Source organism: Panthera leo, chromosome C2 (genome assembly GCF_018350215.1).
Source record: "Panthera leo isolate Ple1 chromosome C2, P.leo_Ple1_pat1.1, whole genome shotgun sequence".
Classification (NCBI taxonomy): domain Eukaryota; kingdom Metazoa; phylum Chordata; class Mammalia; order Carnivora; family Felidae; genus Panthera; species Panthera leo.
This window is the reverse complement of record NC_056687.1, coordinates 126,735,415-126,758,246: the sequence shown is the minus strand read 5'-3', so window position 1 is coordinate 126,758,246 and position 22,832 is coordinate 126,735,415. Positions and strand designations below refer to the sequence as shown.

The 22,832-nt window shown below is 37.3% G+C and overlaps 1 protein-coding gene across 4 annotated transcripts in view; it reads left to right on the top strand.

The window, feature by feature from the left end:
- PPP2R3A (protein phosphatase 2 regulatory subunit B''alpha) overlaps positions 1 to 22,832 on the top strand; it is a 211,850-nt gene that overhangs the window by 55,000 nt on the left and 134,018 nt on the right. For all 4 annotated transcript variants that reach the window (XM_042955652.1, XM_042955653.1, XM_042955655.1 and 1 more), the window contains exon 4: positions 21,864 to 22,130. In XM_042955652.1, the coding sequence (XP_042811586.1) occupies positions 21,864 to 22,130 (267 nt within the window). The remainder of the gene's footprint in view (positions 1 to 21,863; positions 22,131 to 22,832) is intronic.

Sequence of the window (22,832 nt, the reverse complement as noted above, 5' to 3'; positions counted from 1 at the left end):
GGTTTAGAAAAGGAAAAGGTTGGGCAAAGAATCACAAATACCCTCGTGAGATTTAGGCAAAAGATGATCAAAGAGAGAAGGAAGAAACATTCTTGATCTGATGTCTTGGGAGGAAGCAGTCTAACTCCATGTCAGCTATTTCCTAGTCAGTTGGATTTTGAGGTCTCTGGCATTTGCATAGGACCAGCTGTTGGGTAGATTTTTCCTCAGTTGTGAAGTAGGCACCCAAGGTTTGATACCTTGTAATTTGGCAGTGGTGTTGGTGGTTGAGAGTACTTGGTAAGGCCCTTTCCATGAATCTCACCTTTGCAAAAGCGTCAGAGTAAAACAATAACTATCCATAAATTACAAAAGACTTAAAAATGCCCATGATTAAAGATCTGATGAGAATCCTTTATACTAGAATTGACCAGGAAATTTGATTATTTCTGTGACATACAACATTCTAAGGTAACTGGAATTATGACTGGTAATATTATACCAGGACATATCAGATTTTTAGGAATTTAATAAAATCTAGAACACTTATATTAATAGCATGCAACCATACAAATACAACCTAAGAAGGTTTATTATTACCACATTTGAAAATGTTTCCTGTGTGATTTAACATACCAAATAAACCCAATTAATTTAACATCTCTTTTTTACAAGGTAAGAGACAAGTCCCTTTAGATTTTCCAGGGCCTTTGGCAAATTTTACAGTCATTTTGAGGTTAAAACAAAACAAAACAAAAAAAACTCCCATTTAGAATTTGATTTTGGAAAGTTTTCAAAATGTCATAAGGTTTGAACATTAAAATAAATAAGATCACAGTTCATTATGAAATAATACTTGTCTATTTAAGCAAAGTGACAATAGAAAAAATTAAAGATAATTACATAAGGTTACACAGTTGTGAACAAAACTTGGCCCTTTTAATATCAAGAAGATTGGGTTTTCTTAAGTAATCAAAGACCTGATAAAGACAGTGTGAAACATAGTAAATTATTTTGGTAAGACAAAAAATCTTTGCTGACAAGGTAGATTACTTAAAAAGGAAAGAAAAACCCTTGTTTACAATTTTTTTTTTAATTAAGAGCAGACTATTAATCTAAGAAAACACTTTGTTCTTTTAACAGAGAGAAAACCAAAATCTAATTTGTATCAGTGCATCAAAGATATTAAAACTTTTTTTTTTTTAAACTCACCTTTTTAACTTAAATAAATCCATTCCAATCTTAGCCAGCTTAACCACATGTAAAGTTCTTTTCTCAGGATTCCTTTCCACACACTTTCCATGACTTTTTTTTTTATATCCATTCAGATTTTGTCCTATTTTTTTTTTTTTTCTTATTCTGGAACAGTTATTTTACTTTTGAACAAAATTACTTTTTTTCTCTTGCCAAAAAAGCAAAAAACAAAAATTCATGTCCTTCATACCCTATCTAAAAAAACACGTTCTACTTTCCTTACCATTTTTTAATATACAATTGTTTTTCTTTTACCCTTATATTTCAGTAGTTCTCATTGTGTATATTAATTAAAATTCTTAACCTTTAGAACCCTTAATTGCTAGTGAAAAGAAGCAAGCAGTAATGGACTATGGACTAGCAAATTTATAAAAACATTTCATAATTTCTAGAAGTATATGCTTCCTCCTAGTAAAATTTCAGTGTGGCACAAAATGTGTTTACTAACAAACCCAATTATTTTAGTTACTGTGTAAAAGGAAGCCAAAAGTAGATAAACTTGTGTTCAGTAATTGATGTTTCATTAATTTATCTTACTTGGAAATGATCTCCATATTCAATGAATAGCCATAATTTAACTTAATTCAGTATAATTTTAAGGTTTCAAGTTACCAAAAATATTTTGGACACTGTTTTTAAGTAGGCATACTATAGAGCATAATTGTTGCTGAAAAGTCCATTTATAAACTTTTGCTTACATCTGTTTAGCTTACTTGTTCTTAACAATTATGTTAAGATTACATGACACGTTAATGAGGCATTAAACATTTAACCATCATCTTAAATTGTCTTTCTTGCTGACAGATTCTGCAACAGAGATAACATGAGCTCTTTTGACTTTTAGTAAACTTAGAAGAATAAAAGTTGTATGTCTGCATTATATTTAATATTAATAGTCCTAAAGACAAGCCTGTTTCAGTTAAACCAACAAACTTAAATTAGTTTTTCTCCCCAGAGATTATCCTGGATTATGTGAACTTGAAAAACATTTGGGTTAGTTTCTGTATTTCTGAGAATATATACTTGATTCATATAAACACTTAAAAAATTTTAAGCCAGTAGAGCTTCTTTACAAATTAATTTTGGCAGTACTATCTGGAGGTAGAAAAATATCAACCATCCATAACATATAACCATAGACATGCAAAACATACAAATAGACGCAAATAGAGATCTTACAGGTTTTGCTTTAAAATTTTAGCCATGAGACAGGGATGATAATGCAAAACTCACTAGTTTATAAAAGAACAATTGGATCCAATTGCGTTTCTGGCAGAAGGGATAAGTTTTAAGGTTTTCTGCACAGATAGCTTACTAATATTTATGGAGAAGACTTTTAAGATTTTTCATCCACCTAGTTTCTAAGTAGCCCTTCCTCTTTTTTTCTTTTCTTTTCTTCTGTTAAGAGTTACCTTGGCTCCTAGAGAAGACCAGGTAGAACATATACATTTCAAAGGCACAGAAAAAGAATGCAAGTTCCTACAAGAAGGACTTCTGGTTCCTAAGGCCAGAATTTTTACAGTACACTCAAGCCTTTTGAGATGAATATGGGAGGTTTGAAGATTGGTTTAAAAAAAAAAAAAAAAGAGGGGCACCTGGGTGGCTCAGTTGGTTGAGCATCCCACTTCAGCTCAGGCCATGATCTCATGGTTCATGGGGTAGAGCCCCACATTGGGCTCTGTGCTGACAGCTCTGAGCCTGGAGCCTGCTTCAGATTCTGTGTCTCCCTTTCTCTCTGCCCCTTCCCCACTTGCTCGCTTGCTTGCTCTCAAAATTAAATAAAAACATTTAAAATTAAAAAAAAAAAAAAGATAGGTGGACTTTCTCTGTTGTTAAAAAGATTTCATTTGTAGGACAGTTGCCTTCTTCAATCTTTAAAGGAAGCAGGTTGTAACCCAGGTGATGTTAATGTGTTGACCTACCCATCCAACTATGTTATCATCATTTTGCTACTTTGTATTAGGGACATCTTCAACTAAGCTACAAATCAAAAGATTTCTGTGTTCTAGATTTAGAGCTCTTTTCCTCTTTGGAATGTTTTCCTTCCCCTCCGGATACATAGTTTCATTTAGCCTAGGGGAGAAGATCTAAAGAAAAAGTTCTATCTGGCTCTAAATATCAGCTTCCAATTTGGCCAGCCTCTTTTTTTTTTTTTTTTTTTAAATGTTCATTTTTGAGAGAGAGAGAGAGAGAGAGAGAGAGAGAGAGAGAGCACGCGCGCGCAGGGGAGGGGCAGGGGTAGAGAGAGAGGGAGACACAGAATCTGAAGCGTGCTCCAGGCTCTGTGCTGACAGAGCCCGATGTGGGAGTCAAACTCCCACACCACGAGATCATGACCTGAGCTGAAGTCAGACACTTGACCAAGCCACCCAGGTGCCCCTCAATTTGGCCAACTTCTGACCATAGAACTACTTAAAAATTTTTTTCAAATATCTTATCAGGTTTCATCTGGGACAAACAGTAAATATTTCTGGCTGTACTAAACAACCCCTTGGATGCAAGACACATCCCCGAGAGGGTGCAAAAGATAGTACCCTCCCAAGATCCAGAGCCACTTCCGAAGATAACCAAAAGAAAGACAGTTCCCCCTAAGAGCTGGCAGCAGTTGGTAGGACCCTAGCCACAAATGGCGTGCAACCCATATTTTTTACAGCCATTCATTGGGCTTCCAATCTGACGATTGACCTGCCTGCATACACAATAACAGATAACCTCTGTGTGCAAGGCAGGCAGAAAGCTAAGCCAAGTTCTGAAGACAACAAGACAAGAAGGAAATAGCTGTCCCTGGGAGAGAAGGGATCAATAACCAATGGATACCCCAAAACCAAATTCACAAGGGTATGCATTTAGAAAGGAGGGGACAGAGTAAAATTTGACCTTCTTTTCTTGACTGAGCACTACAGAGATCCAGAACTGACTATGGTAAGAATTCTCACCGTTTGCTGGCTTCTGCCAGTTTTCCTAAGATCTGTCTTATCTGCAGGCTCAGGAGCAAATGGGGTTTAAAGTTGAGTGTAGTCCTAGTATCTACTAGAATTTGGCAAGTTTTTTCTTTAATTTTAGTTTCCCCTTAGAGGCTTAAGGGAATAATTGGTGGCAGTTTACCAGAGGATCCCTCAGAGTCCCATTAACTCTGGGAGGGGCCTATATGGGAATTCTCTTTCAGCAGCAGATATGGAGGGCATTTGAATTGGTGTGGAAAATTTGACAAGACCTCTGAAAACTGTCTTTTTTCCCATTCCCATTGATTGCAAATGAGACATCAATTTCTGGGCCACTGTTTTCATGATGGATCCCTATAAGGATATAATGGGAGAGGCCCAAAGTTTTAGGTTTCTGGCCTTGGATCCATTGCAGTTTTAAGGACACTGATTTGGGGGACTTTTGTTTACCCTCTTATATTCTCTCCAGAGTGCAAAGACCATCCAGACACAGGAATACCAGAAAGTTTTCAAATAAAGGACAGAGGGGAGCAGTAGGAGTTACTTCAGTATTCTAGTCTTTAGGAACTTCTCGTGTCTTTAATTTTTCGTTAGCCTTTTGCAGTGAACCTTTCGGTGGAGCTGTTTTGGAATTCTGAAGTCTTTTGGAGGCTCTCACTTGAAATAGGTATCCCCTTCTGTTTGTTTGATTTGAGAACCCTTGTTTTTAAGTGAACTTCTTAAATGAATGATTGTCTAATTGGAATGCCTCCCATAATGGCCAGTGTAATTCTAGGTTGTCTTTGTAAGATGTTGCCATTTTTGTAAATACCTGCAGCTTCTAGGATCACAGTTCTTAGACATAAAATAAGCAGGTGTGTTGAAAGGTTGCATGCTTAATTCTTTGAAACTTGAGGATCCCATTTATTTCGCTAATCTTGGGTCTCTTGGTGCCAAATTAGTACCTAAGAGGGATGTGCTGCTGGATTGGGTACTTTTTGGTGTTTTACAGTATACCTTGTTGCACAGTTTTCTTGAGGTTGGCAGGTGACCTAATGTCAATCTAACCTTTGCCATGACCAACTTCTCCTAGCACAAGAGTCTTAGAGTTAAGTGATGGGTGCTCTAACAGGTTTTAAGTGCTTGCCCTGTGCCCACCAGTTTTGTGGGTTTAGTTTCTGAGATTCGCATTAGCAGTAGATTGAGTGTTCCTTTCCCCAGAAGATCTCTTCATATTGGTGGACACCCTGATGACTTTTAATGGTCTGACTTGTGTCTACTTAGATTTTTATTTTGATGATCAAAACAGTTAGAATTTCTTCTCTTATTTTCCCAAGTCCCCCAGCAGCTTATGCTGTGAACTTGCCTCGAAGCTTTGTGAGTCCCCTAACAGCTGCCACCCATTGTGGACTCCTAATATAACTACCCCAAAACCTTTCCAGAAACAATATAAACTTATATACTTTTTAAATAAAGTTTGTTTGGACCAGAGAGATGGACACAAGGGAGTGGAGCTCAAATCTGAGTGACTTACCCCAGCTCACAGTAATGATGAGAGAAACCATAAACTCAAAGTTCAGCAGGTGCCTTGCCAGTATGACTTGTGCCATAGACAGGTAGCAGTCAACTTCAGATCTCATTCCTTGTCACCAAAAACTGTTAAAAAATTATTAAAGAAGATGATTTAGGTAATACAAACAAACTTACACACTTTGTGAAGTGGACAGTCTCCTTTTGGAGAACTGCAAAATGGGACATAAGGCAAAAAGCTTTTTATAGAATAAAGAACAAGGAAGAGGCAAGTAGAAAACATCTGATTGACTGGGGCCACATAGTCAATTTGTCTGGGGTGAGGAGGCCCAGAGGTGGCTTAGCTTTGGAGGAATGGCAGTGTGAATATACTGTGTTTCTGGTCAAACAGAGCATTTACAGGGATATGTTATCTAAGTTTTAGTTTGCTTACGTGCACCCAGACAGGAGTGGCTCTGTCTTCGGCCATAAATTTATTTCAACATAGTTAATACAGAATTGATATGCAAAATGGAGGTTGCTAAAATACTTTAAAATGCTAAAAATAGCATAAGTATGTACAGCACACAGTAGGAGATAAAAATGAATTAGACAGGACAAGCCTTTGTGGAGCCCACAATCTAATAGGGGAGGTGAGCTATTTACTGTGAGGCAAAGTAGAAAGAATAGATTACATAAGAGACAAATGAAGTACTATAGGAACTCCCAGTAGGGAGAGATACATCCCACTTGGGGAATTCAAGGAAGTTTCCCTGGAGGAGATTGGATTTGGATATGAATACCTTACTCTTATTCAACTAATTTACTTAATTACTTACTAATTTACCTAGTTCTTGGTGTATTACAGTGTCCATGATACTAAGATTAGAGGTTTATTTCTCATAGTGACTTAGACCGGTTCCATTCTATTCCATTCCATTCTAAGATATCAAAACGTACCTTAATCCTTTCCATCTGTCTTACATATGTAAGCATTTGGTCTCAGGGAAGACTAGATGGGTAAATCATGAAGCCATTATTTCTGTCAAACCTAAGCTCTGTAGTAGCCTAATCTTGATCAAGGGTGACCAAAATTGGTTTATCAAAACTTCCTTCTGAGAGAGTATGAAGGGAAATATCAGGTTGGTCTGCTTATATTATTTTGAATTCCCAGTTAGTAGAGTCCACACTAATAAGATAAAGGGTAAGAGGGTGGGACCTGTTTCCTATCAGCTTTCCAGAGTTTTAGAGTCAGAATTTAAGCAAGTAATCTATCTGACAATTCATACATTGCCTTCTCTTTTTCCACTTCAGCCTCCAAAAATGTGATCTCCAGCTCCCAAATGTACACCTAATAAAAATTGAATATTAAAATAGGAATTTTCAGAGAGATTTGAGATTTGTGATTCCCCCTCAGGTTTTTGTGTTTGAGCCACTAGCTTCTGTTTGCCTTTATTTAGCAAATAGTAGCATTAAATAACTATTTGTTGAATGAATAAATAAGTGAATGAATAATCAAATTGAATTATTGCTTGCCTGCTTTGCCTCCTTCTCAAAAGGACACTGCCCACTTGCCTGAATGCCAGCTCTTTCTCTGTCCTTTGATTCCCAAGGAGGGATGCAAGAGGACCTGAGGTCAGGTCCTAGTATCGTCCTAGGACACGAGGACAGTACCTCAGCAAGGCTCAATATCTCATTCAGCCTCTGGCCTCTTTAATTTCTCTAGCTTTTAACACCTAAAAATCTGTAGTGTTTTGGGAAAGGTCCCATCACCTTTCCTGGCAATAGGGGAAAATCCCATAAGAGTATAGGCCATTTCCCTTTACTGCAGGTTAGAAATCTCTTGATTATAGACTGTAGGCATATTGAGGAGAGGGTGCTTTCTTGTTCACCATTGCACCACCAGGCTCTATTGTAGAACCTCCATACTAGCTGTTTAAATTCCAAAAGTTTATCCTTGCTCTTTAAGCAATACTTACACGTCTCATTGTCCTTTTCCCATTCTTATTTCCCATTCCCGTCTTCTTCTCCCTGAATTTAGGTTGGGGAATAATTTTTCAGACCATTTCGTTTATCAGTACGAGTGGGTTTTTTTGTTGTTGGTTTGTTTCGTTTTTGTTGGGATGCCCAAGAAGGTCAGAGAAAGTTGGGCAGGATTTGTGCTGTTACTAGAACTCTGCTCTCTTCTGACCCTGATCAGGAATTTGTGTCTGAGATATCGTTCCGAAAGAATTAAAGGGCCTTGCTAGGGTAATGATCTAACATTTTGGTTTTCTCAAAGTTTAGATATTGTGTAATTTTGTATATATATTTAAATGCATAATAATTATGAAAATAAACTTAAAAATATAGCAAAGCTCACTTTGGGAACCTTACTGAAAGTTTATTCTGGAGCATTTAGAATAAATGCTTCCCTCTCTTTACTTTCCAGGTTGATATCCATGCCTCCATTGAGATTAACCAGTCCTATCGTTGAGGGAAAATGTGTCTTCTCCCCTAGCTTTATAGGTACTAATGGTTTTCTTTGGTTCAGCGTTTGGATAGAAATAAAAACACTCAGGGGTGCTTGGGTGGCTCAGTCGGTTGAGCGTCCGACTCGGCTCAGGTCATGATCTCACAGTTGGTGAGTTCGAGCCCTGCATCAGTCTCTGTGTTGACAGCTCAGAGCCTGGAGCCTGCTTCAGATTCTGTGTCTCCCTCTCTCTGCCCCTTCCCCGCTCATGCTCTGTCTCTCAAAAATGAATAAACGTTAAAAAAAATTTTTTTAAGAAGAAATAAAAACACTCAGCAATACAGTTGGAAACCATCTTCCCTCCTATTTAATTTAATCACAGTATAGATTAATAAAAGTAATGGGATCTGGCCAGTGGCAAATACGAATTTGCAGAATGAGTTCAACCTGTATTTCCCACTCCACCTTTAGTGGCTTTTGAGGTCAGGTTGTCTTGAATCTCCATTTTTTCTAACTAATCAACATCAGCTGTCTTGGATATGTCCCCACCTGTATCAAAAAAAAAAAAAAAATGGTAGATACATATATACTGATGTAGAAAAATGGTCAAGATAAAATAGATGATTAAAAATGTGTAAATTGTAGGGGCACCTGGGTGGCTTAGTCAGTTAAGCATCCCAACCCTTGATCTCAGCTCAGGTCTTGATCTCAGGGTCATGAGTTCAAGCCCTGCTGGAACTTAAAAAAAAGGTAAATTGCAAGACAGATGTATCAGTGTGATCTCTTTTTATTAATATGTTTGCACACAAAAAAGTTGGGAGTAAACGTGCTTCAAATTATGCGTGTTCCCCTAGAATTCTAGTAAAATTTGAGAGTCAGATATCCAGGCGCTCCTGATGAGTGTCGTCCCTCCACAACCTCCACACCACCCTTGGCAGGAGTGAAAAGGAGCTTCCAGGACTCAGCTTGCTCCTGTTAAGCCCTCATGCATCCCTCACAGGTCTGCCCAACACTCAACAGCTTCACTCCTCTCTAAGACCATCAGGGCTAATCTGATAGGCTCTTCATCCCTGTTTACACCAGTTACCAGAAGAAGTCCAGGAATCCAGATTGTCACTCTCCTCCTCACTCTCTTCTTGTACACCCTCTTTTCTCAGTCCATGTCCAACCCTCCCAGCTCATGAAATCTTTTCCCCATTCCCTCTTGAACTCATTCACTGGCAGAATCTCTTATGCCATCAAACTCTTTCTAAACATTCCCTTTACCTCCTTGTTTTAACTGACATCCATCTCTCCCCAAGGATAGCCATGTGAAATGTTGGTATTTTTTCTTTCCCATTTCACCACCCCTCCATTGGGTCTGGAGGGGCAGTGAATGTTCTTGCCTTTTATTGCTGCTTCTGGACTATTCTTTTTTCTAACTCCCTGAAACTATCCCCTCCAACTTTGAACTAATGTCATCAGACTCACCCCCCACCCCCCTCCTGATTGCAGTCATCTTCTACTCCTAGGACATTTCCCTTATTTCTTGAAGATTTTCTGTCTTGGCTCTATGACACTTTGCAATACTATTTTTGCTGCAATCGTTGTGAGTTTTCAGTAGATAAAGCATCCAATACACACAAGCTTTTCAGTTCCTTGATCTCTCCAGTGAGCTTGTCCTGTCCTTCACCTACTCATTCTCTGCTTCTGTGTTTATGTCAGTGGTTTAAAAAGAATGACTCCCATCAAAAAGCATCAGCATCACATCAAATCTGATGGAAATGCAGATTTTCAGGTCCCAGCCCTAAATTGAAACTCTGAGGATGGGCCCAACAATTGTGGTTTAACAAGCCCTTCAGGTAATTCTGGTGCATGATCTTGTTTGAGAGCTACTGCCATAGTTCATCATTAAAATCACTCTGCTGAATATACTGTCTACTTCTTTGCCTTACCCTCATTTCATGGTACTCACCTGGGAAACTACAGCTTGGGTTAAGTTGTGTTCTCTATTTTGAGCTTTTATTTGTGCAGCTAACCTTGGCTTGAGAAAAATCACACAATAAAACCGAGTGGTCTTTGCATTAAATTCATGGCCACAAACCTCCAAGAGGCCTTTAGTACTGTCTAGCAGTCCTACTACAGCTCCCTAATCCCTCACTTTACCACTCCGTAAATGACTCATACCTTCTCTCTTTTTGAACATCTCTTCTTCCATTCTTGCCCTTAGTTAATGACCTTATTTGCTATTTTACTAAGAAAACTGAAGCAATCAGAGGGGAGAACTTTAGCCAGCTACCTAGCCATATCAGTACCCATATACTCTCTCCCTTTCTTTCTGTTACTATACGTGAATGATCTGAGCACCTATGTAAGACCAACCTCTGTACTTGTGCTATAGGTCCATTCTCTCCTATTAACTGAGGGACTCTCCTCCTTGATTGGTCCTTTTTTTTCCCTCCTGCATTCATCAATTTTTCCCCTTTACTAGGTCTTCCCATAAGCAGATAAACATGCTGCAATTCTCCCATCTTTAAAACAAGACATCTAAAAGGCACTGTGGCATCCAAGAAGCACAGCTCCATCAGCTGTTATATTTGCAATATAATACTCATCACTAGAGTTTTGACCATCAGTGATAGCCTTCTCATTTGACATGTGCGAATTCAGCCTTCACCCAAAATTACTGAGAAGTCTCCCCCTACTCCACCCCACTCTCTCTCACACACACACACACACACCCCAAAGACACTGGGGCAAGGTATTTTATAGTTCTGTCACTCTGTGTTCATTGACAGGTAACATGGTAGTGTCAGTGGATTGCAGACCTTCTATTCCTTCTAACTTCAGTTTTCTAATACAGGCTAAAATGAATTCTTGTGCTCTATAATAAGCAATCTAATTGAAGTAATTCCTGAAAGAGGGAAAGAAGAAAAGCAGACGAAGGAGGACAGAGAACTCTAGGAACTAGAAATTCTAGTGATCCAAGAATTATTATGCCTAATAATTTTAGACTCTTAATTATCTCTCCTTGCCCCAGATCCTAGAAGAACATCTGCCCCCAAGTATTAGGAATACCAAGAGGCAGAATATTAGATTTGTAGGTTCTTTCTGTTATTAGTCATGAAATATGTTCCTGTCATTTGGAGTCAACTGAAAGAAGACACAAAATGCTTACTAGATCTCCTAGTTTGCTGCATCCTATAAAGTTAAGGCTCAAGGATCAGGCCAGTAGCAAAGATGCCATAGATACTGCCACCAACCTTCTTTCCCCACTTTAGTGTCCATTCTTTAAGATAAAATAACATTACTAACACGAAACAAGCTATTAAACAAGAGAAATCACCAAGTTAGAGCCTAAAGGAGAAGGACATAAAAATTTAAGATTAAGAGTAATTAACTAATTAGCTTATAATCAATTTCTTCTTTTAAAGTTTATTTGCAATGGTATTTTAAACAAAGTCTATGATTCCAAGTTATTACCTCTTTTAACTACTCTGCTAATTAGAGCCAAGTTGAGGAAGTCTTTTTTCAAGATATAATTCACATAGTATAAAATTCACCCTTTTAAAGTGCATAATTCAGTAGGTTTTAATATATTCAGCAAGACTGTGCAACCATCAGCACTAATTCCAGAACATTTTCATCACCCCCCAAAAACCTGTATTCATTAGTAGTTAGTCCTCATTCCCTCCTCCCCTCAGCCCCTGACAGCCACTAATCTACTTTGCGTCTCTCTTGATTTGTCTATTCTGGACATTTCATGTAAATGGAATCTTACGCTATATGCATGGTCTTTTGTATCTGGCTTTTTCACTTAGTATTATGTTTTCAAGGTTCATCATGTAGCATGTGTCAATGCTTCATTCCTTTTAATGGTTAAATAATATTCCATGGTATGAGTATACCACATTTTGTTATTCCTTCATCAGCTAATGAACATTTAGGTTGTTTTCCACTTTTTTGGCTATTATGAATAACTCTGCTGTGAACATTTATGTACAAGTTTTTGTGTGGACAGAGAAAAAAAGTCTTTTGACTTAGTATTTTAAAATTTTTCAAAACAGTCAGCTAGCTTCCTTTTTTGAATCAGAAGTACCCTCCTGATGAAGCAAAACTTTCTCTTTAATATGTAACTTTTTTTTTTCCTATAGTATCTTCTGAGCAGAATCTTTGGTGTCACTTCACAGTGACTCTGCTGTATTTCTCAACCTTATTCTATTACTCAGCACAACTGAGCTTACTTCCCAGGCTTGTTGTGCTATGTATTTCTGTCACTCAGATTTTCCCAGCTTTGCTGCCTGGTTTACCCCACAGGCCTTCTTCACTCTTGGTTGACGGTATCATCTCAGTCTTCATAGCCATGTTCAGCTGAGGCTGGTGAATGACTTTACAACTTTGTTTATAAAATAGAGACTAGACTTATTTTGGCACAACACACTGTATTAACTGTTTAGTAGTTTTATACAAGTCAGAATAAGTGATTTGCTTATTCAGGAAATTGTTCAAATTTGTCACTGTCCTGTTTAATCCACCCATTTTTTTTAAACATCCCTTAGAGCTGATTCTTTCCAGAGAGAGAATTAATATTATATACCACTATTGTCTTCACTAAAAGGGGAAGGGCAGGAATTAGAATTCAGAAAGCTCTAGAAAACCAATCCTGAGTTTCAGATTAAGCGTCAAAGAATGAATTCTACAAAAATGTAATGTGTTGGGTGTCACACACAGTTTTTTCTCCTCTGTCCTTCCCAGTCTCCCCTTCCTTGAGGGCACAGGCTCTTTCAAGACTGACTTCTCAATGCTGTAGGTCCTTTCAGAACATCGTAAGGAAGTACCTTTTCTTGCTTTTCTTAGAAGGCTATTCTTTAAAACAAAACAAAACAAAAAAACCCTTTGCTTTTTAGGGTGTTAGCAGAGGCCAGCCTCTTCCATCTAACCCTGCCAGGGAACTTGTAAAACCCTGTAGCCAGGAACCCACCCCAGCTGGTTCTCCTTGAGAAAGATTTTCATCCGTGCTCAATCACGTTTGCTCTGGGGGAACAAATATAAAGGCAAGAAAGGAACCCCAGCCTAGATGCTGGATTTTGAGGTATCAAGTGATGGATCCCAGTCATCCCCACAAGAGAGTATGAGTCTTTTTCATGCTCTGGTCAAGCTTTCTTAACACAGTGGCCTTGAAGACCCAGGTTGAGCACATTGTCCAGTCAGGACGAACCTTTATCTTCAGACAGGGTATGTTCATGAATAGTCTACAGGTCAAGAAGAGATTCAGGTAACTGTTTAGGAAACACCTACTGTTAGCTAGGTATCTTGTTCGGATGGACTTCATATATGTTGCAGAAGGCAGGAGAAAAGATCTCCTGATTTATTCCAGAAGGACATTGGGAAGACCATTACAGTTGACTCTTTCCATTATAATTGCCCACAGTTCCAACCTTGCTGTGGTTTCAAACTGGATTTGTAAACTACATATTAATAGTTTTCTATTCTTCTTCATTCTGATTAGTCCCTCCAAGGGAAACCTCTCACCCAGAAACACCCAGCCCCATGGATTGTACTTTTCCTATGATCAAGGTAGAGAAGATAGAGTAGATCATAAGCCTTGTTTTGTAGTGAAATTCCTGATACTTGATCATTTCCCAGTAAAGAAGAGGTCACTCTAAAAACCATGTTCTTCGCAACTGTTTTTCGATTATATACTTGTCGAAACTAAGAAGTTTTAAGACTAACACATTCTGAGATCCTTTCTAGGATCAAGCACGTATACTTCCATACAAACACAAATACTTCATGATAGTCTTTTTCCATCAATAACTCCTTGATACAGACCAGTTCTTTCCTAAGCCCTTTGAAGGGCCTGGTCTTTTCTCCCTCTGATTTCTTTGTAAAGCAGTTGAGTAAATAAAAACAGGAGAGCTCACTTCATCAAAAGATATGGAGAAATGTTTTCTTACTTAAGAGTGTAGCAAAGGGGCACCTGGGTGGCTCAGTTGGTTGAGCATCCAACTTCGGCTTAGGTCATGATCTCACAGTTCATGGGCTTGAGCCCCACATGGGGCTCTGTGCTGACAGTTCAGTGCCTGGAGCCTGCTTTGTATTCTATGTCTCCCTCTCTCTCTGCCCCTGGAGCCTGCTTTGTATTCTATGTCTCCCTCTCTCTCTGCCCCTCCCTTGCTCATTCTCTGTCTCTCTCTCTCAAAAGTAAAGAAACATTAAAAAAATTTAAAACAAGAGGTACCTGGGTGGCTCAGTTGGTTAAGCATCCAACTCTTGGTTTCAGCTCAGGTCATGATCTCATGGTTCGTGAGTTCAAGCCCCACATCGGGCTCCGCACTGACAGCATGGAACCTGCCTGGGATTCTTTCTCTCTCTCTCTGCCCCTCCTCTGCTCTGTCTGTTAAAATAAATAAACTTAAAAAAAATTTTTTTAATTAAAGAAATTTTTAGAAAATGTCGCAGAGCAGGCTTTTAACCACTGTTCTGACTTTGAAACTTCAGAGATTTATGGGAAGTGAATAAAATGAAAATATTTGTTGTCCTTTGCTCCAAACCAGCATTGTACTAGGTATGGTAAGGAAAAGAAGAGACCATTTATTTATTATCTCCATATTCTCAGTACCCAGCAAAGTGTCTGCATATAATAAATGGCTAGAAAAATATTTGTTGAGTGACTATAAAATTGACCTTACCCTCAAGAGTTTACATTCTTTGGAAAATAATTCTCAGATTATAAAATACTGCAATAGAAGCACTTTTTACTTGAACATTATTGGGATTGATAGTTACTCAGTAGAGTATCACACATTTTATGTGTATGTACTATAAAGCATGTATATATTAAACATTTTTTTTAACTCAAAACAATTTATTCACATCTTTTGATAGAGGGCCAAAGCCTTTTCTTTGAGTGTTATGATTGGAAGTTGAAGTTCCATGACATCTTTCTTTAATAAATCACACTCAGTACATTTATTGATTGATTTTCAGCTTCAGCTTCTTTAAAGTGACGAAGGAACTTAAGTTAGTAGTGAAGCAATTCCAATATGGACTCCTTCTCAATTTTAATGATTTTGTTCTTTATCTCACCTTCACCTAATTTTACAGCAAAAAAATTTTAGTAATAGTTTGCCTTTACTGAATCTATAAAACAGTTCAACTTAGAGGTTTTATTTTCAATTTTAGGAATTTTAGAAACAACTTTTTTTTTTACACAGTCACATTTCATTAATTTATGTAACATGTAATTGAATTGAATAATTACTGTAAAAATTACAACCAGTATAAACAAATGGGTACAAGCACAACCAACTCTTAATAAGCATACAACTCAACTACTGCGATAAGATATATGAGAGCATAACAGAAACTGTTAGCCATGAATCAGTGTGTTCCAGGCGTTGGGTTCTTCCTTTTAAAGGAGAAATGGGGGCGCCTGGGTGGCTCAGTAGATTAAGTGTCTGACTTCAGCTCAGGTCATGATCTCATGGTTCCTGAATTTGAGCCCTGCATTGGGCTCTGTGCTGACAGTTTAGAGCCTGGAGCCTGCTTTGGATTCTCTGTCTCTGTCTCTCTGTCTCTCTTTCTGTCCCTCCCCCACTTGTGCTCTGTTTCTCTCTCTCAAAAATAAACATTAAAAATAATAATAATAAAGGAGAAATGGAGATCATTGACTAACCCAAAGAAAAGGTTAAGTGGAGGTCATTTAAGGGTAACGCTATTTCATTAAGAGAATTGTAGTAAGAGGGCTTACATAGTCAGGGAAGCTTTCATGAAATAGGTAAAATTTGAATTGGATTTTGAAGGGTGGTTAGAGTATATATCATTTGAGGAGGAGCATTCTCAGGAAAGGGATGAAAAGCCACCCCTCTAAGGCCACACATTGCTGCTGGGAAGAACAGAGGGAATGTAATTTAAGATGTGGTTATTTGAAAAAGTGTTAAATCATAAGTCCAAGACCTAGTGCCATTCACAACACACTTTTTTTGATGTTTTAATTTGGAGGTAAATAATGAAGGAAAAGATCATTCTAGGCAAGAGTATAAGAGTATAGGAAAAAAAATCAGAGAACACTGGAGAGCTCAGAGTTAACATGTAAGCCCAGTGATAGGAAATGGGGGGAGAAGGAAGGGCCCAAGTTAAAGCATTAGACTAATGATTTCAGTTGTAATCTTCTGTCAGCCATACTATATATTGAAAGCTTTCATGTATGATTTTGTATGAGTGGAGGATTCCCACAGCTTGAAAGAAAAAAATTTGAAAACCACAGGTTTAGACTTTTAAGCCCAATGTACACATTATCGAGTATTGTCAGAATGTCTTGAAAGGAAATCAAGAAAAAAGGTAAGTTGTAGGAAACAGTGGAAATCCAAAGAATTTAATTCCCACTAAATTAGACAAAAGTTCAGGAGAAGACAGTTGTGAGCTCTGTGAGCTATTTTTGGTTTAGGGGGTTATTTGGTGATATTTGGTTTATATTTTCTAGAAATAGAAAGTAAATATTGATTGAATAATGTGATTGAAAATAAATATTGAAGAGGATATTTGAAGATTTATTTGTAAATGACTAAGGCAGATATTTAGTATATAATAAAATAATAGAATATTTTAAAAATTTGCGATTTCTTTAAAGGTCCTTGAAAAAGAATGTCTCACAAATTCAAGACATATGTCATTGCCATTTGATCATTTTTTGTACCTTTATCGTAGCTAGGTTTCACTCACATGTATCTAAAGCTGCTTTCTTATGGCATCCAATTGTTCTACTTTTTAAAAAAATTTTTTTAATGTTTATGAGAGAGAGGAAGAGACAGAGTGTGAGCGTGGGAGGGGCAGAGGGAGAGGGAGACACAGATTCCGAAGCAGGCTCCAGGCTCCAAGCTGTCAGCACAAAGCCCCGTGTGGGGCTTGAACCCCTGAACAGCAAGATCATGACCTGAGCTGAAGTCGGATGCTTAACCGACTGAGCCACTCAGGCGCTCCCACTTTTTTTTTAATGTATATTTCTTTATTTTGAGAGAGAGAAGGAGCCGGGGTTGGGGGGGGGGGGGGTCGGGTGGGGAGGAGAGAGAGAGAGAATGAGAATCCCAAACAGGCTCCTCGCTTTCAGCACAAAGCCCAATGGAGGTCTCAAGTCATGAACCCATGAGATCATGACCTGGGTCAAAATCAAGAGTCAGATGTTTAACTGACCAAGCCAGCCAGGAGCCCTTCAGTTGTTCCACTTTCTTAACCAATACTTTGACAATAAATTTCAAATGTGCCCAGATCCAGAATCACTTCCAAAAAGGTATATTAGATAACTAAGATAGTTTTCTACACACAAGCCAGGAAAAAATGATCTAATTTTAAAATATAAGACCAACAGATCTTTCTGTATTAACATTTCAGGATGGAAGTTTGTTTTTCTCCATATTTTAACTGGATATACCTAGAGGGTTTGGGATATTTGCTTCCCTTCAAATAAGAAATAAAAAACTATTCTTAAAATTATAGATTCAAATTTGAAGTGCAGCTTGTTCTTTTTTCAAAAAATACCAAATAGCAAAACCAAAAAAGCTTTACATGTTCTTTTTCTAATAGTTTGAGGAGAAACTGATTTACATGGATTGACACCTCATATACTCTGAGTTTAAGAAGTTAGCATTATCTGAGAAGTTGCTATTTTTAGGTCCAACTGTAATGTTTCTAACTTTGGTGCTAGAGTAGTGGGTGCTTGCTTCCTTTCCCAGAAGGCTCTGTATTCTCAACATGTGCAGGTCAGTTTGACACAAAGCTATCTACAAGGAGCAACAAGCCCATTGCAGGCGTGTTTCTAACTTGAAAATTATGAGCAGGTATTGGGAGCCACTGGCTATATTTGGGAACCAGCTGCATGTCAGTACAAGCATGGATTGTGGTCCCTGGAGACTGGGAGAGCACAATGCTTGAACTTAATTTCTTTTGGAGATAAGAAGAAAATACCTTTCTACCTGACGAGATTGACAACTTATTAAATCTGACTATCTTCAGAAGTGTGCTGGACAGTTGCTAAGTAAACATCCACTTTTCAAAGATGATGATCAAGGAAACATCTCTACGAAGGGACCCGGATTTAAGGGGAGAGTTAGCTTTCCTGGCAAGGGGCTGTGATTTTGTTCTCCCATCAAGGTTTAAGAAGCGGCTGAAGTCATTTCAGCAGACACAGGTTTGGAACTTAGGTGTTTCTTTTAAACTATTTTTATTACTAATAAAACCACCCAGTGAACTAACTTACAAATAATTTTACAGCTCACTTGATATTAGAGCAAGGAATTAATCTGTGTCCTCTATTCAGCTATTTGCAGAAAGCTATTTGTAGAGAGATTCCAACAGGTTTAAAAATAGACCTTCTGGACCTGAAGTACAGTACTCACATTTTTCTCTTGTAGAGAGGGAATCTAGTTTTAGAGACAATAAATACACCTTAACAAATATTTTACAGTTTACAAATTTTAATAGAAATCTCTTTGAGAAATTAGAATTTCTTGTTGGCACTTTGAATCGATAAACTATGTTTGTATTAACATACTTACATCTGTAATGAATTGTTTTTAAAGTATCAGTCCTGGTTATCTCTTTTTTTTTTTTTTTGAAGGAAGAACTAGTTATATATATAGACAGTTGTGTGGGTGTGCTATAATATATGTGGGTAGCAAAGGATGGCAATTAATTTCTGGGTTGTCCTCCCTCAGCACGCTGTGATAGTAAGTCATTTCTGCCTGTGATGACAACTTTGTGGAACCCATGCTTACTTGCTTATACCCATAAGGCCGGTGTTTTACCAAACAACTTGCCTCACCTTGAATACAATACAAATCAAGGGTCATATAAGTGATGGTCACCCAGAATCCAACAAGAAACCATAGTTTTATAGTTATTCTGATCCAGGGTACTTTCAAATTGAGTGAACCATATGAAGTTGCTTTAAAAAAAAAAAAAAGTCAAAAATGGTCAAATATTGGAAATGCTACAATGACATAGTAGTGTAAGGATATCTAAATGATACTATGTTTATAGGCTAAAACTGAAATGTAGAATTGAGATATTTTACCTAGCTAGTTCTATATTAATGCTGTTTCTAAATTTGAATGATACAGTTTAATTCAAAATGAGCAGATGCTAAACTTGCCAGTAAATCTGACAACTTTCGCATTACTGTCTTTTAATCTATAATATTTATAAAGGGTCAGTTTTATTAAACTAAATTATGTGTCTTTCATTTAATTCAGTGGAAAGAAAATTGATAACACATAAAAGTACAAAATAAATGCATTTTTTCTTTTCCCTTTTAAATATTAACATCAATTTTATTAAATATGGGATTAACCTATGAATTGATAAATACTTGCCAATCAGTGAATTGCTTCATGTTAAGAAGTACAGTAAGGAGAAGAAGGTACCTTATATAACTGAATATTTCCCCTTTAAATAAAAACCGTGACAGGTAGCCAGGGTTTGTTCTCAACTGTTACTTATTTCTGTCAAAGTAAAAGTGTAGAGTTAATATAGAAGGTCTTGTTCTAAACCTTCTCCACTAGCATGTGCTCACGAAACAATTGGGCTTCATCCACAGTGGCACCAGTGGTCTTAATCCTATGGTTATAACTTCCCAGGATGTCACACCATGGGAAACATTTTGGGGAAAGAAAAAAAGAATTTTCATGATTGTATACTTGTAGTCTCATAAACCTCTTTGAGCATAGAATAACAGAAAGGGAATGACAGTGATATAAATGACCTATTTATATATAAATGTAAAGCCCTCTGAAGAATTATATGCCTTCTTGTAGAAGTTTAGGAACAGTGTCTACTGTTGTTGACTCCTGGGACTGTGTAATAATATTTACAGATTTAGCATTAAAGCAGAGAGAAATGTTTACTTAGAATAGATTATCAATTTGTTAAATCAGAAGTGGCTTGTAAACTTTAAAGTGTTTTACAAATGTAAATGATTATTTTATTTATTATTGAATCTGAAGGATCATGCTAAATTATGTTTAATCTTTTGAGAATCTCATGCTTTGGCCTTATGACTCATTTTCTTAAATAAGGACATATCTATGCCTAGCACTGTTCTGGACCTTTTACCTATGTTACTTCCTGTAATTTCCTGTAATCTTCACAACAACTTCTAAGAAGTAGGGGTTATAATCTGCTTTATTACTAAAATTCTAAAAGGTAAAGTAACTTTCCTGAGGTCACAGAAGCTAAGCATCACTGTTTTCTGTTAAGCTTTTCATATTTCATGAGCCTCACTTCTCTCTGTGCCATTTCTTCCTTGACTTTGCTTTATAGGGGTGACATTCTGATACTGCAGTAAAGTCTTGGTGTGACCAACTGGACTTTAATGTCCCCAATAGTAGTAATGTATGAGCAGACTCCATTCTATGTATTAGTGTCAGATATTAACCTGAGACGGGCCATGTATGACAAAAGCAGATTAAATCACATATTTGTGTGAATGAAGTTTATCTTCCTCTAATACTCATGCTTTTCAAGGGTAGCCAAGATTTTTATCCTGAATGTAAAGATCATGTTATGAGCCCATATGTCAAAAGGAAATATGATATTCAGATCTACTACTTCAGATAAATCATTATTCAAATTTTAAGAATGGCATTAGCACAATTTAAAGAAAATGAATATTTGAGTAATATTTTGTGTTCATGGTAGTCAACAGTCATGTCCATCTCTCATACTTCATGTAGTATATAACACAATGCCATGCTCATGCGCCTTGATAGATAATTTGGTCAAAATTAAGAGAAGAACTTAAAACTCTGAAAATCTTCATGGAATCTCTTTTGCTTTTTCTGTTAGGAAGCTCAGAACTAAATTTAGTCCTCATTGGTAAAGTAGTCCTCTACCTGAATGTTAGTGTACCTCCCCTCCCCTAAATCATGGATAATCTTAATCTCCTCATTGCCCTCCTCCCTCCCCTACCTCACTTTTATGCTCTCTCCTTTCTCATGTCTCCATATGGCATAACACCTCAAATCCTTTTTGGAAAAAGGAATGATATAAACTATAAGTGAGGTAATAAGCTATGAATGGGGTTTGGCCGTGATGAAATTAATGACCATGATCCTTGCCTCTTAGAGGTTACCAAAAATGAAAGTAATGTGTATCATGGAAAAAAAATGGCATGCCCCAAGGGGCAAGTAAATCAGTCTGGTGGAAGATATCCCGAAACTAAAATGCTTTAATTTTCTTCACAAGACTTTTCTCTGCATCATGAACTGGCAGTGATTTTACCTAGACAAAGTCAAACTAGAGAGAAAAAGGTAAAAGGATACCCCCGACCAATACATTTTAGATTTATGTATTTTGAAAGAACTTATTCTGTCTGCCTGTTGAAGGAGAGGTAGAAATATGAAGAAAGGTGAAGAATAGTCTTCAAAAAGGATTTATTATTTCCTTTTCCAACAGACTAAGAATACAGCTTGAGATTCTTAATGTGTCAACTAACATTACTCTTAAATATCTGGCACATAATTGATGGGAAATGTACTGTAGGATTTTAAAAGCATAAATCCGTGTAAATTCAGGTATTGACAGATAATTAATTATTTAGTATGGATAGGCATTCCCTAGAAGCACACTTGTCATCCTCTACAGTAGAGTGAGCTCTTACTGTCTCTAATTGTGGCTGCTTGTATTTATGCCCAACTTCTTGTTACTGGTGAGGACTTTCAAGAAGTATATGCTGTTTAGAATTTCTGTGTTTCATAATCACATTCTCCTTCCAGATTCAAAATAAACCAGAAAAGAAACCTGGAACACCACTTCCACCTACAGCCACCTTTCCAAGTAGTCCCCGACCTCTCTCCCCTGTTCCTCATGTGAATAATGTTGTGAATGCACCATTGTCCATAAACATTCCACGGTTCTACTTTCCTGAAGGACTCCCAGATGCCTGCAGTAACCATGAACAGACTCTAAGCAAAATTGAAACTGCTTTCATGGATATTGAAGATCAGAAAGCAGACATCTATGAAATGGGAAAAATTGCAAAGGTAATATAACTACTAAATAATGTATAATCTCTCTTTCTCTAGCAATCCCAGTCTTCCTCTCTTCAGTGCCTCTTTGGTCTCCTTTTAAGCATGGCTAGGTTTTTTCCTATGTTGAAAAAATGTATTTGATCCTGATATATCATCTGTGGTCCTATTTCATGGAACTCATAAGTTTGAAAAAATCTTAGTGGTCTTCTAGTCCATCTTCCCATTTAAGATAGGAATTCCACCCATGACATCATTAACACATAAATTCATTCTCTGCTTGAATGCTTTCAGTGACCAGAAGCTCACTATCTTGCCAAACAACCTGTTTCATTATTAAATATCCTTACTTGTTAGAAAATTTTTCCTCGTATTGAATATGAATCTTTTTTTCGTTCTTACCCATTAATCATAACTCTTCCCTGAGCCAGGCAAGGAATGATTGGGCCAGCTCAACACTAATTCTACTCAGAAATAAATGGATTTTCCACTAGGAACCAAGTCTTTAATATTTTCCAGTATACCCACCTGCTTCTAATTAAGATCTTAGCCTCTCATGCTAGGACAACTGAATATCTTCAGTAACTGGATCCTCCATCTCCAGTCTCCTAGAACAATTAATACTGAGCACAGAATCAGATTTTATTTGATCATGCCATTCCCTAGCTCAGCAGTATTCAGGGATTCCTCCCATCTATAGCAGTACTTTGTTTTGTT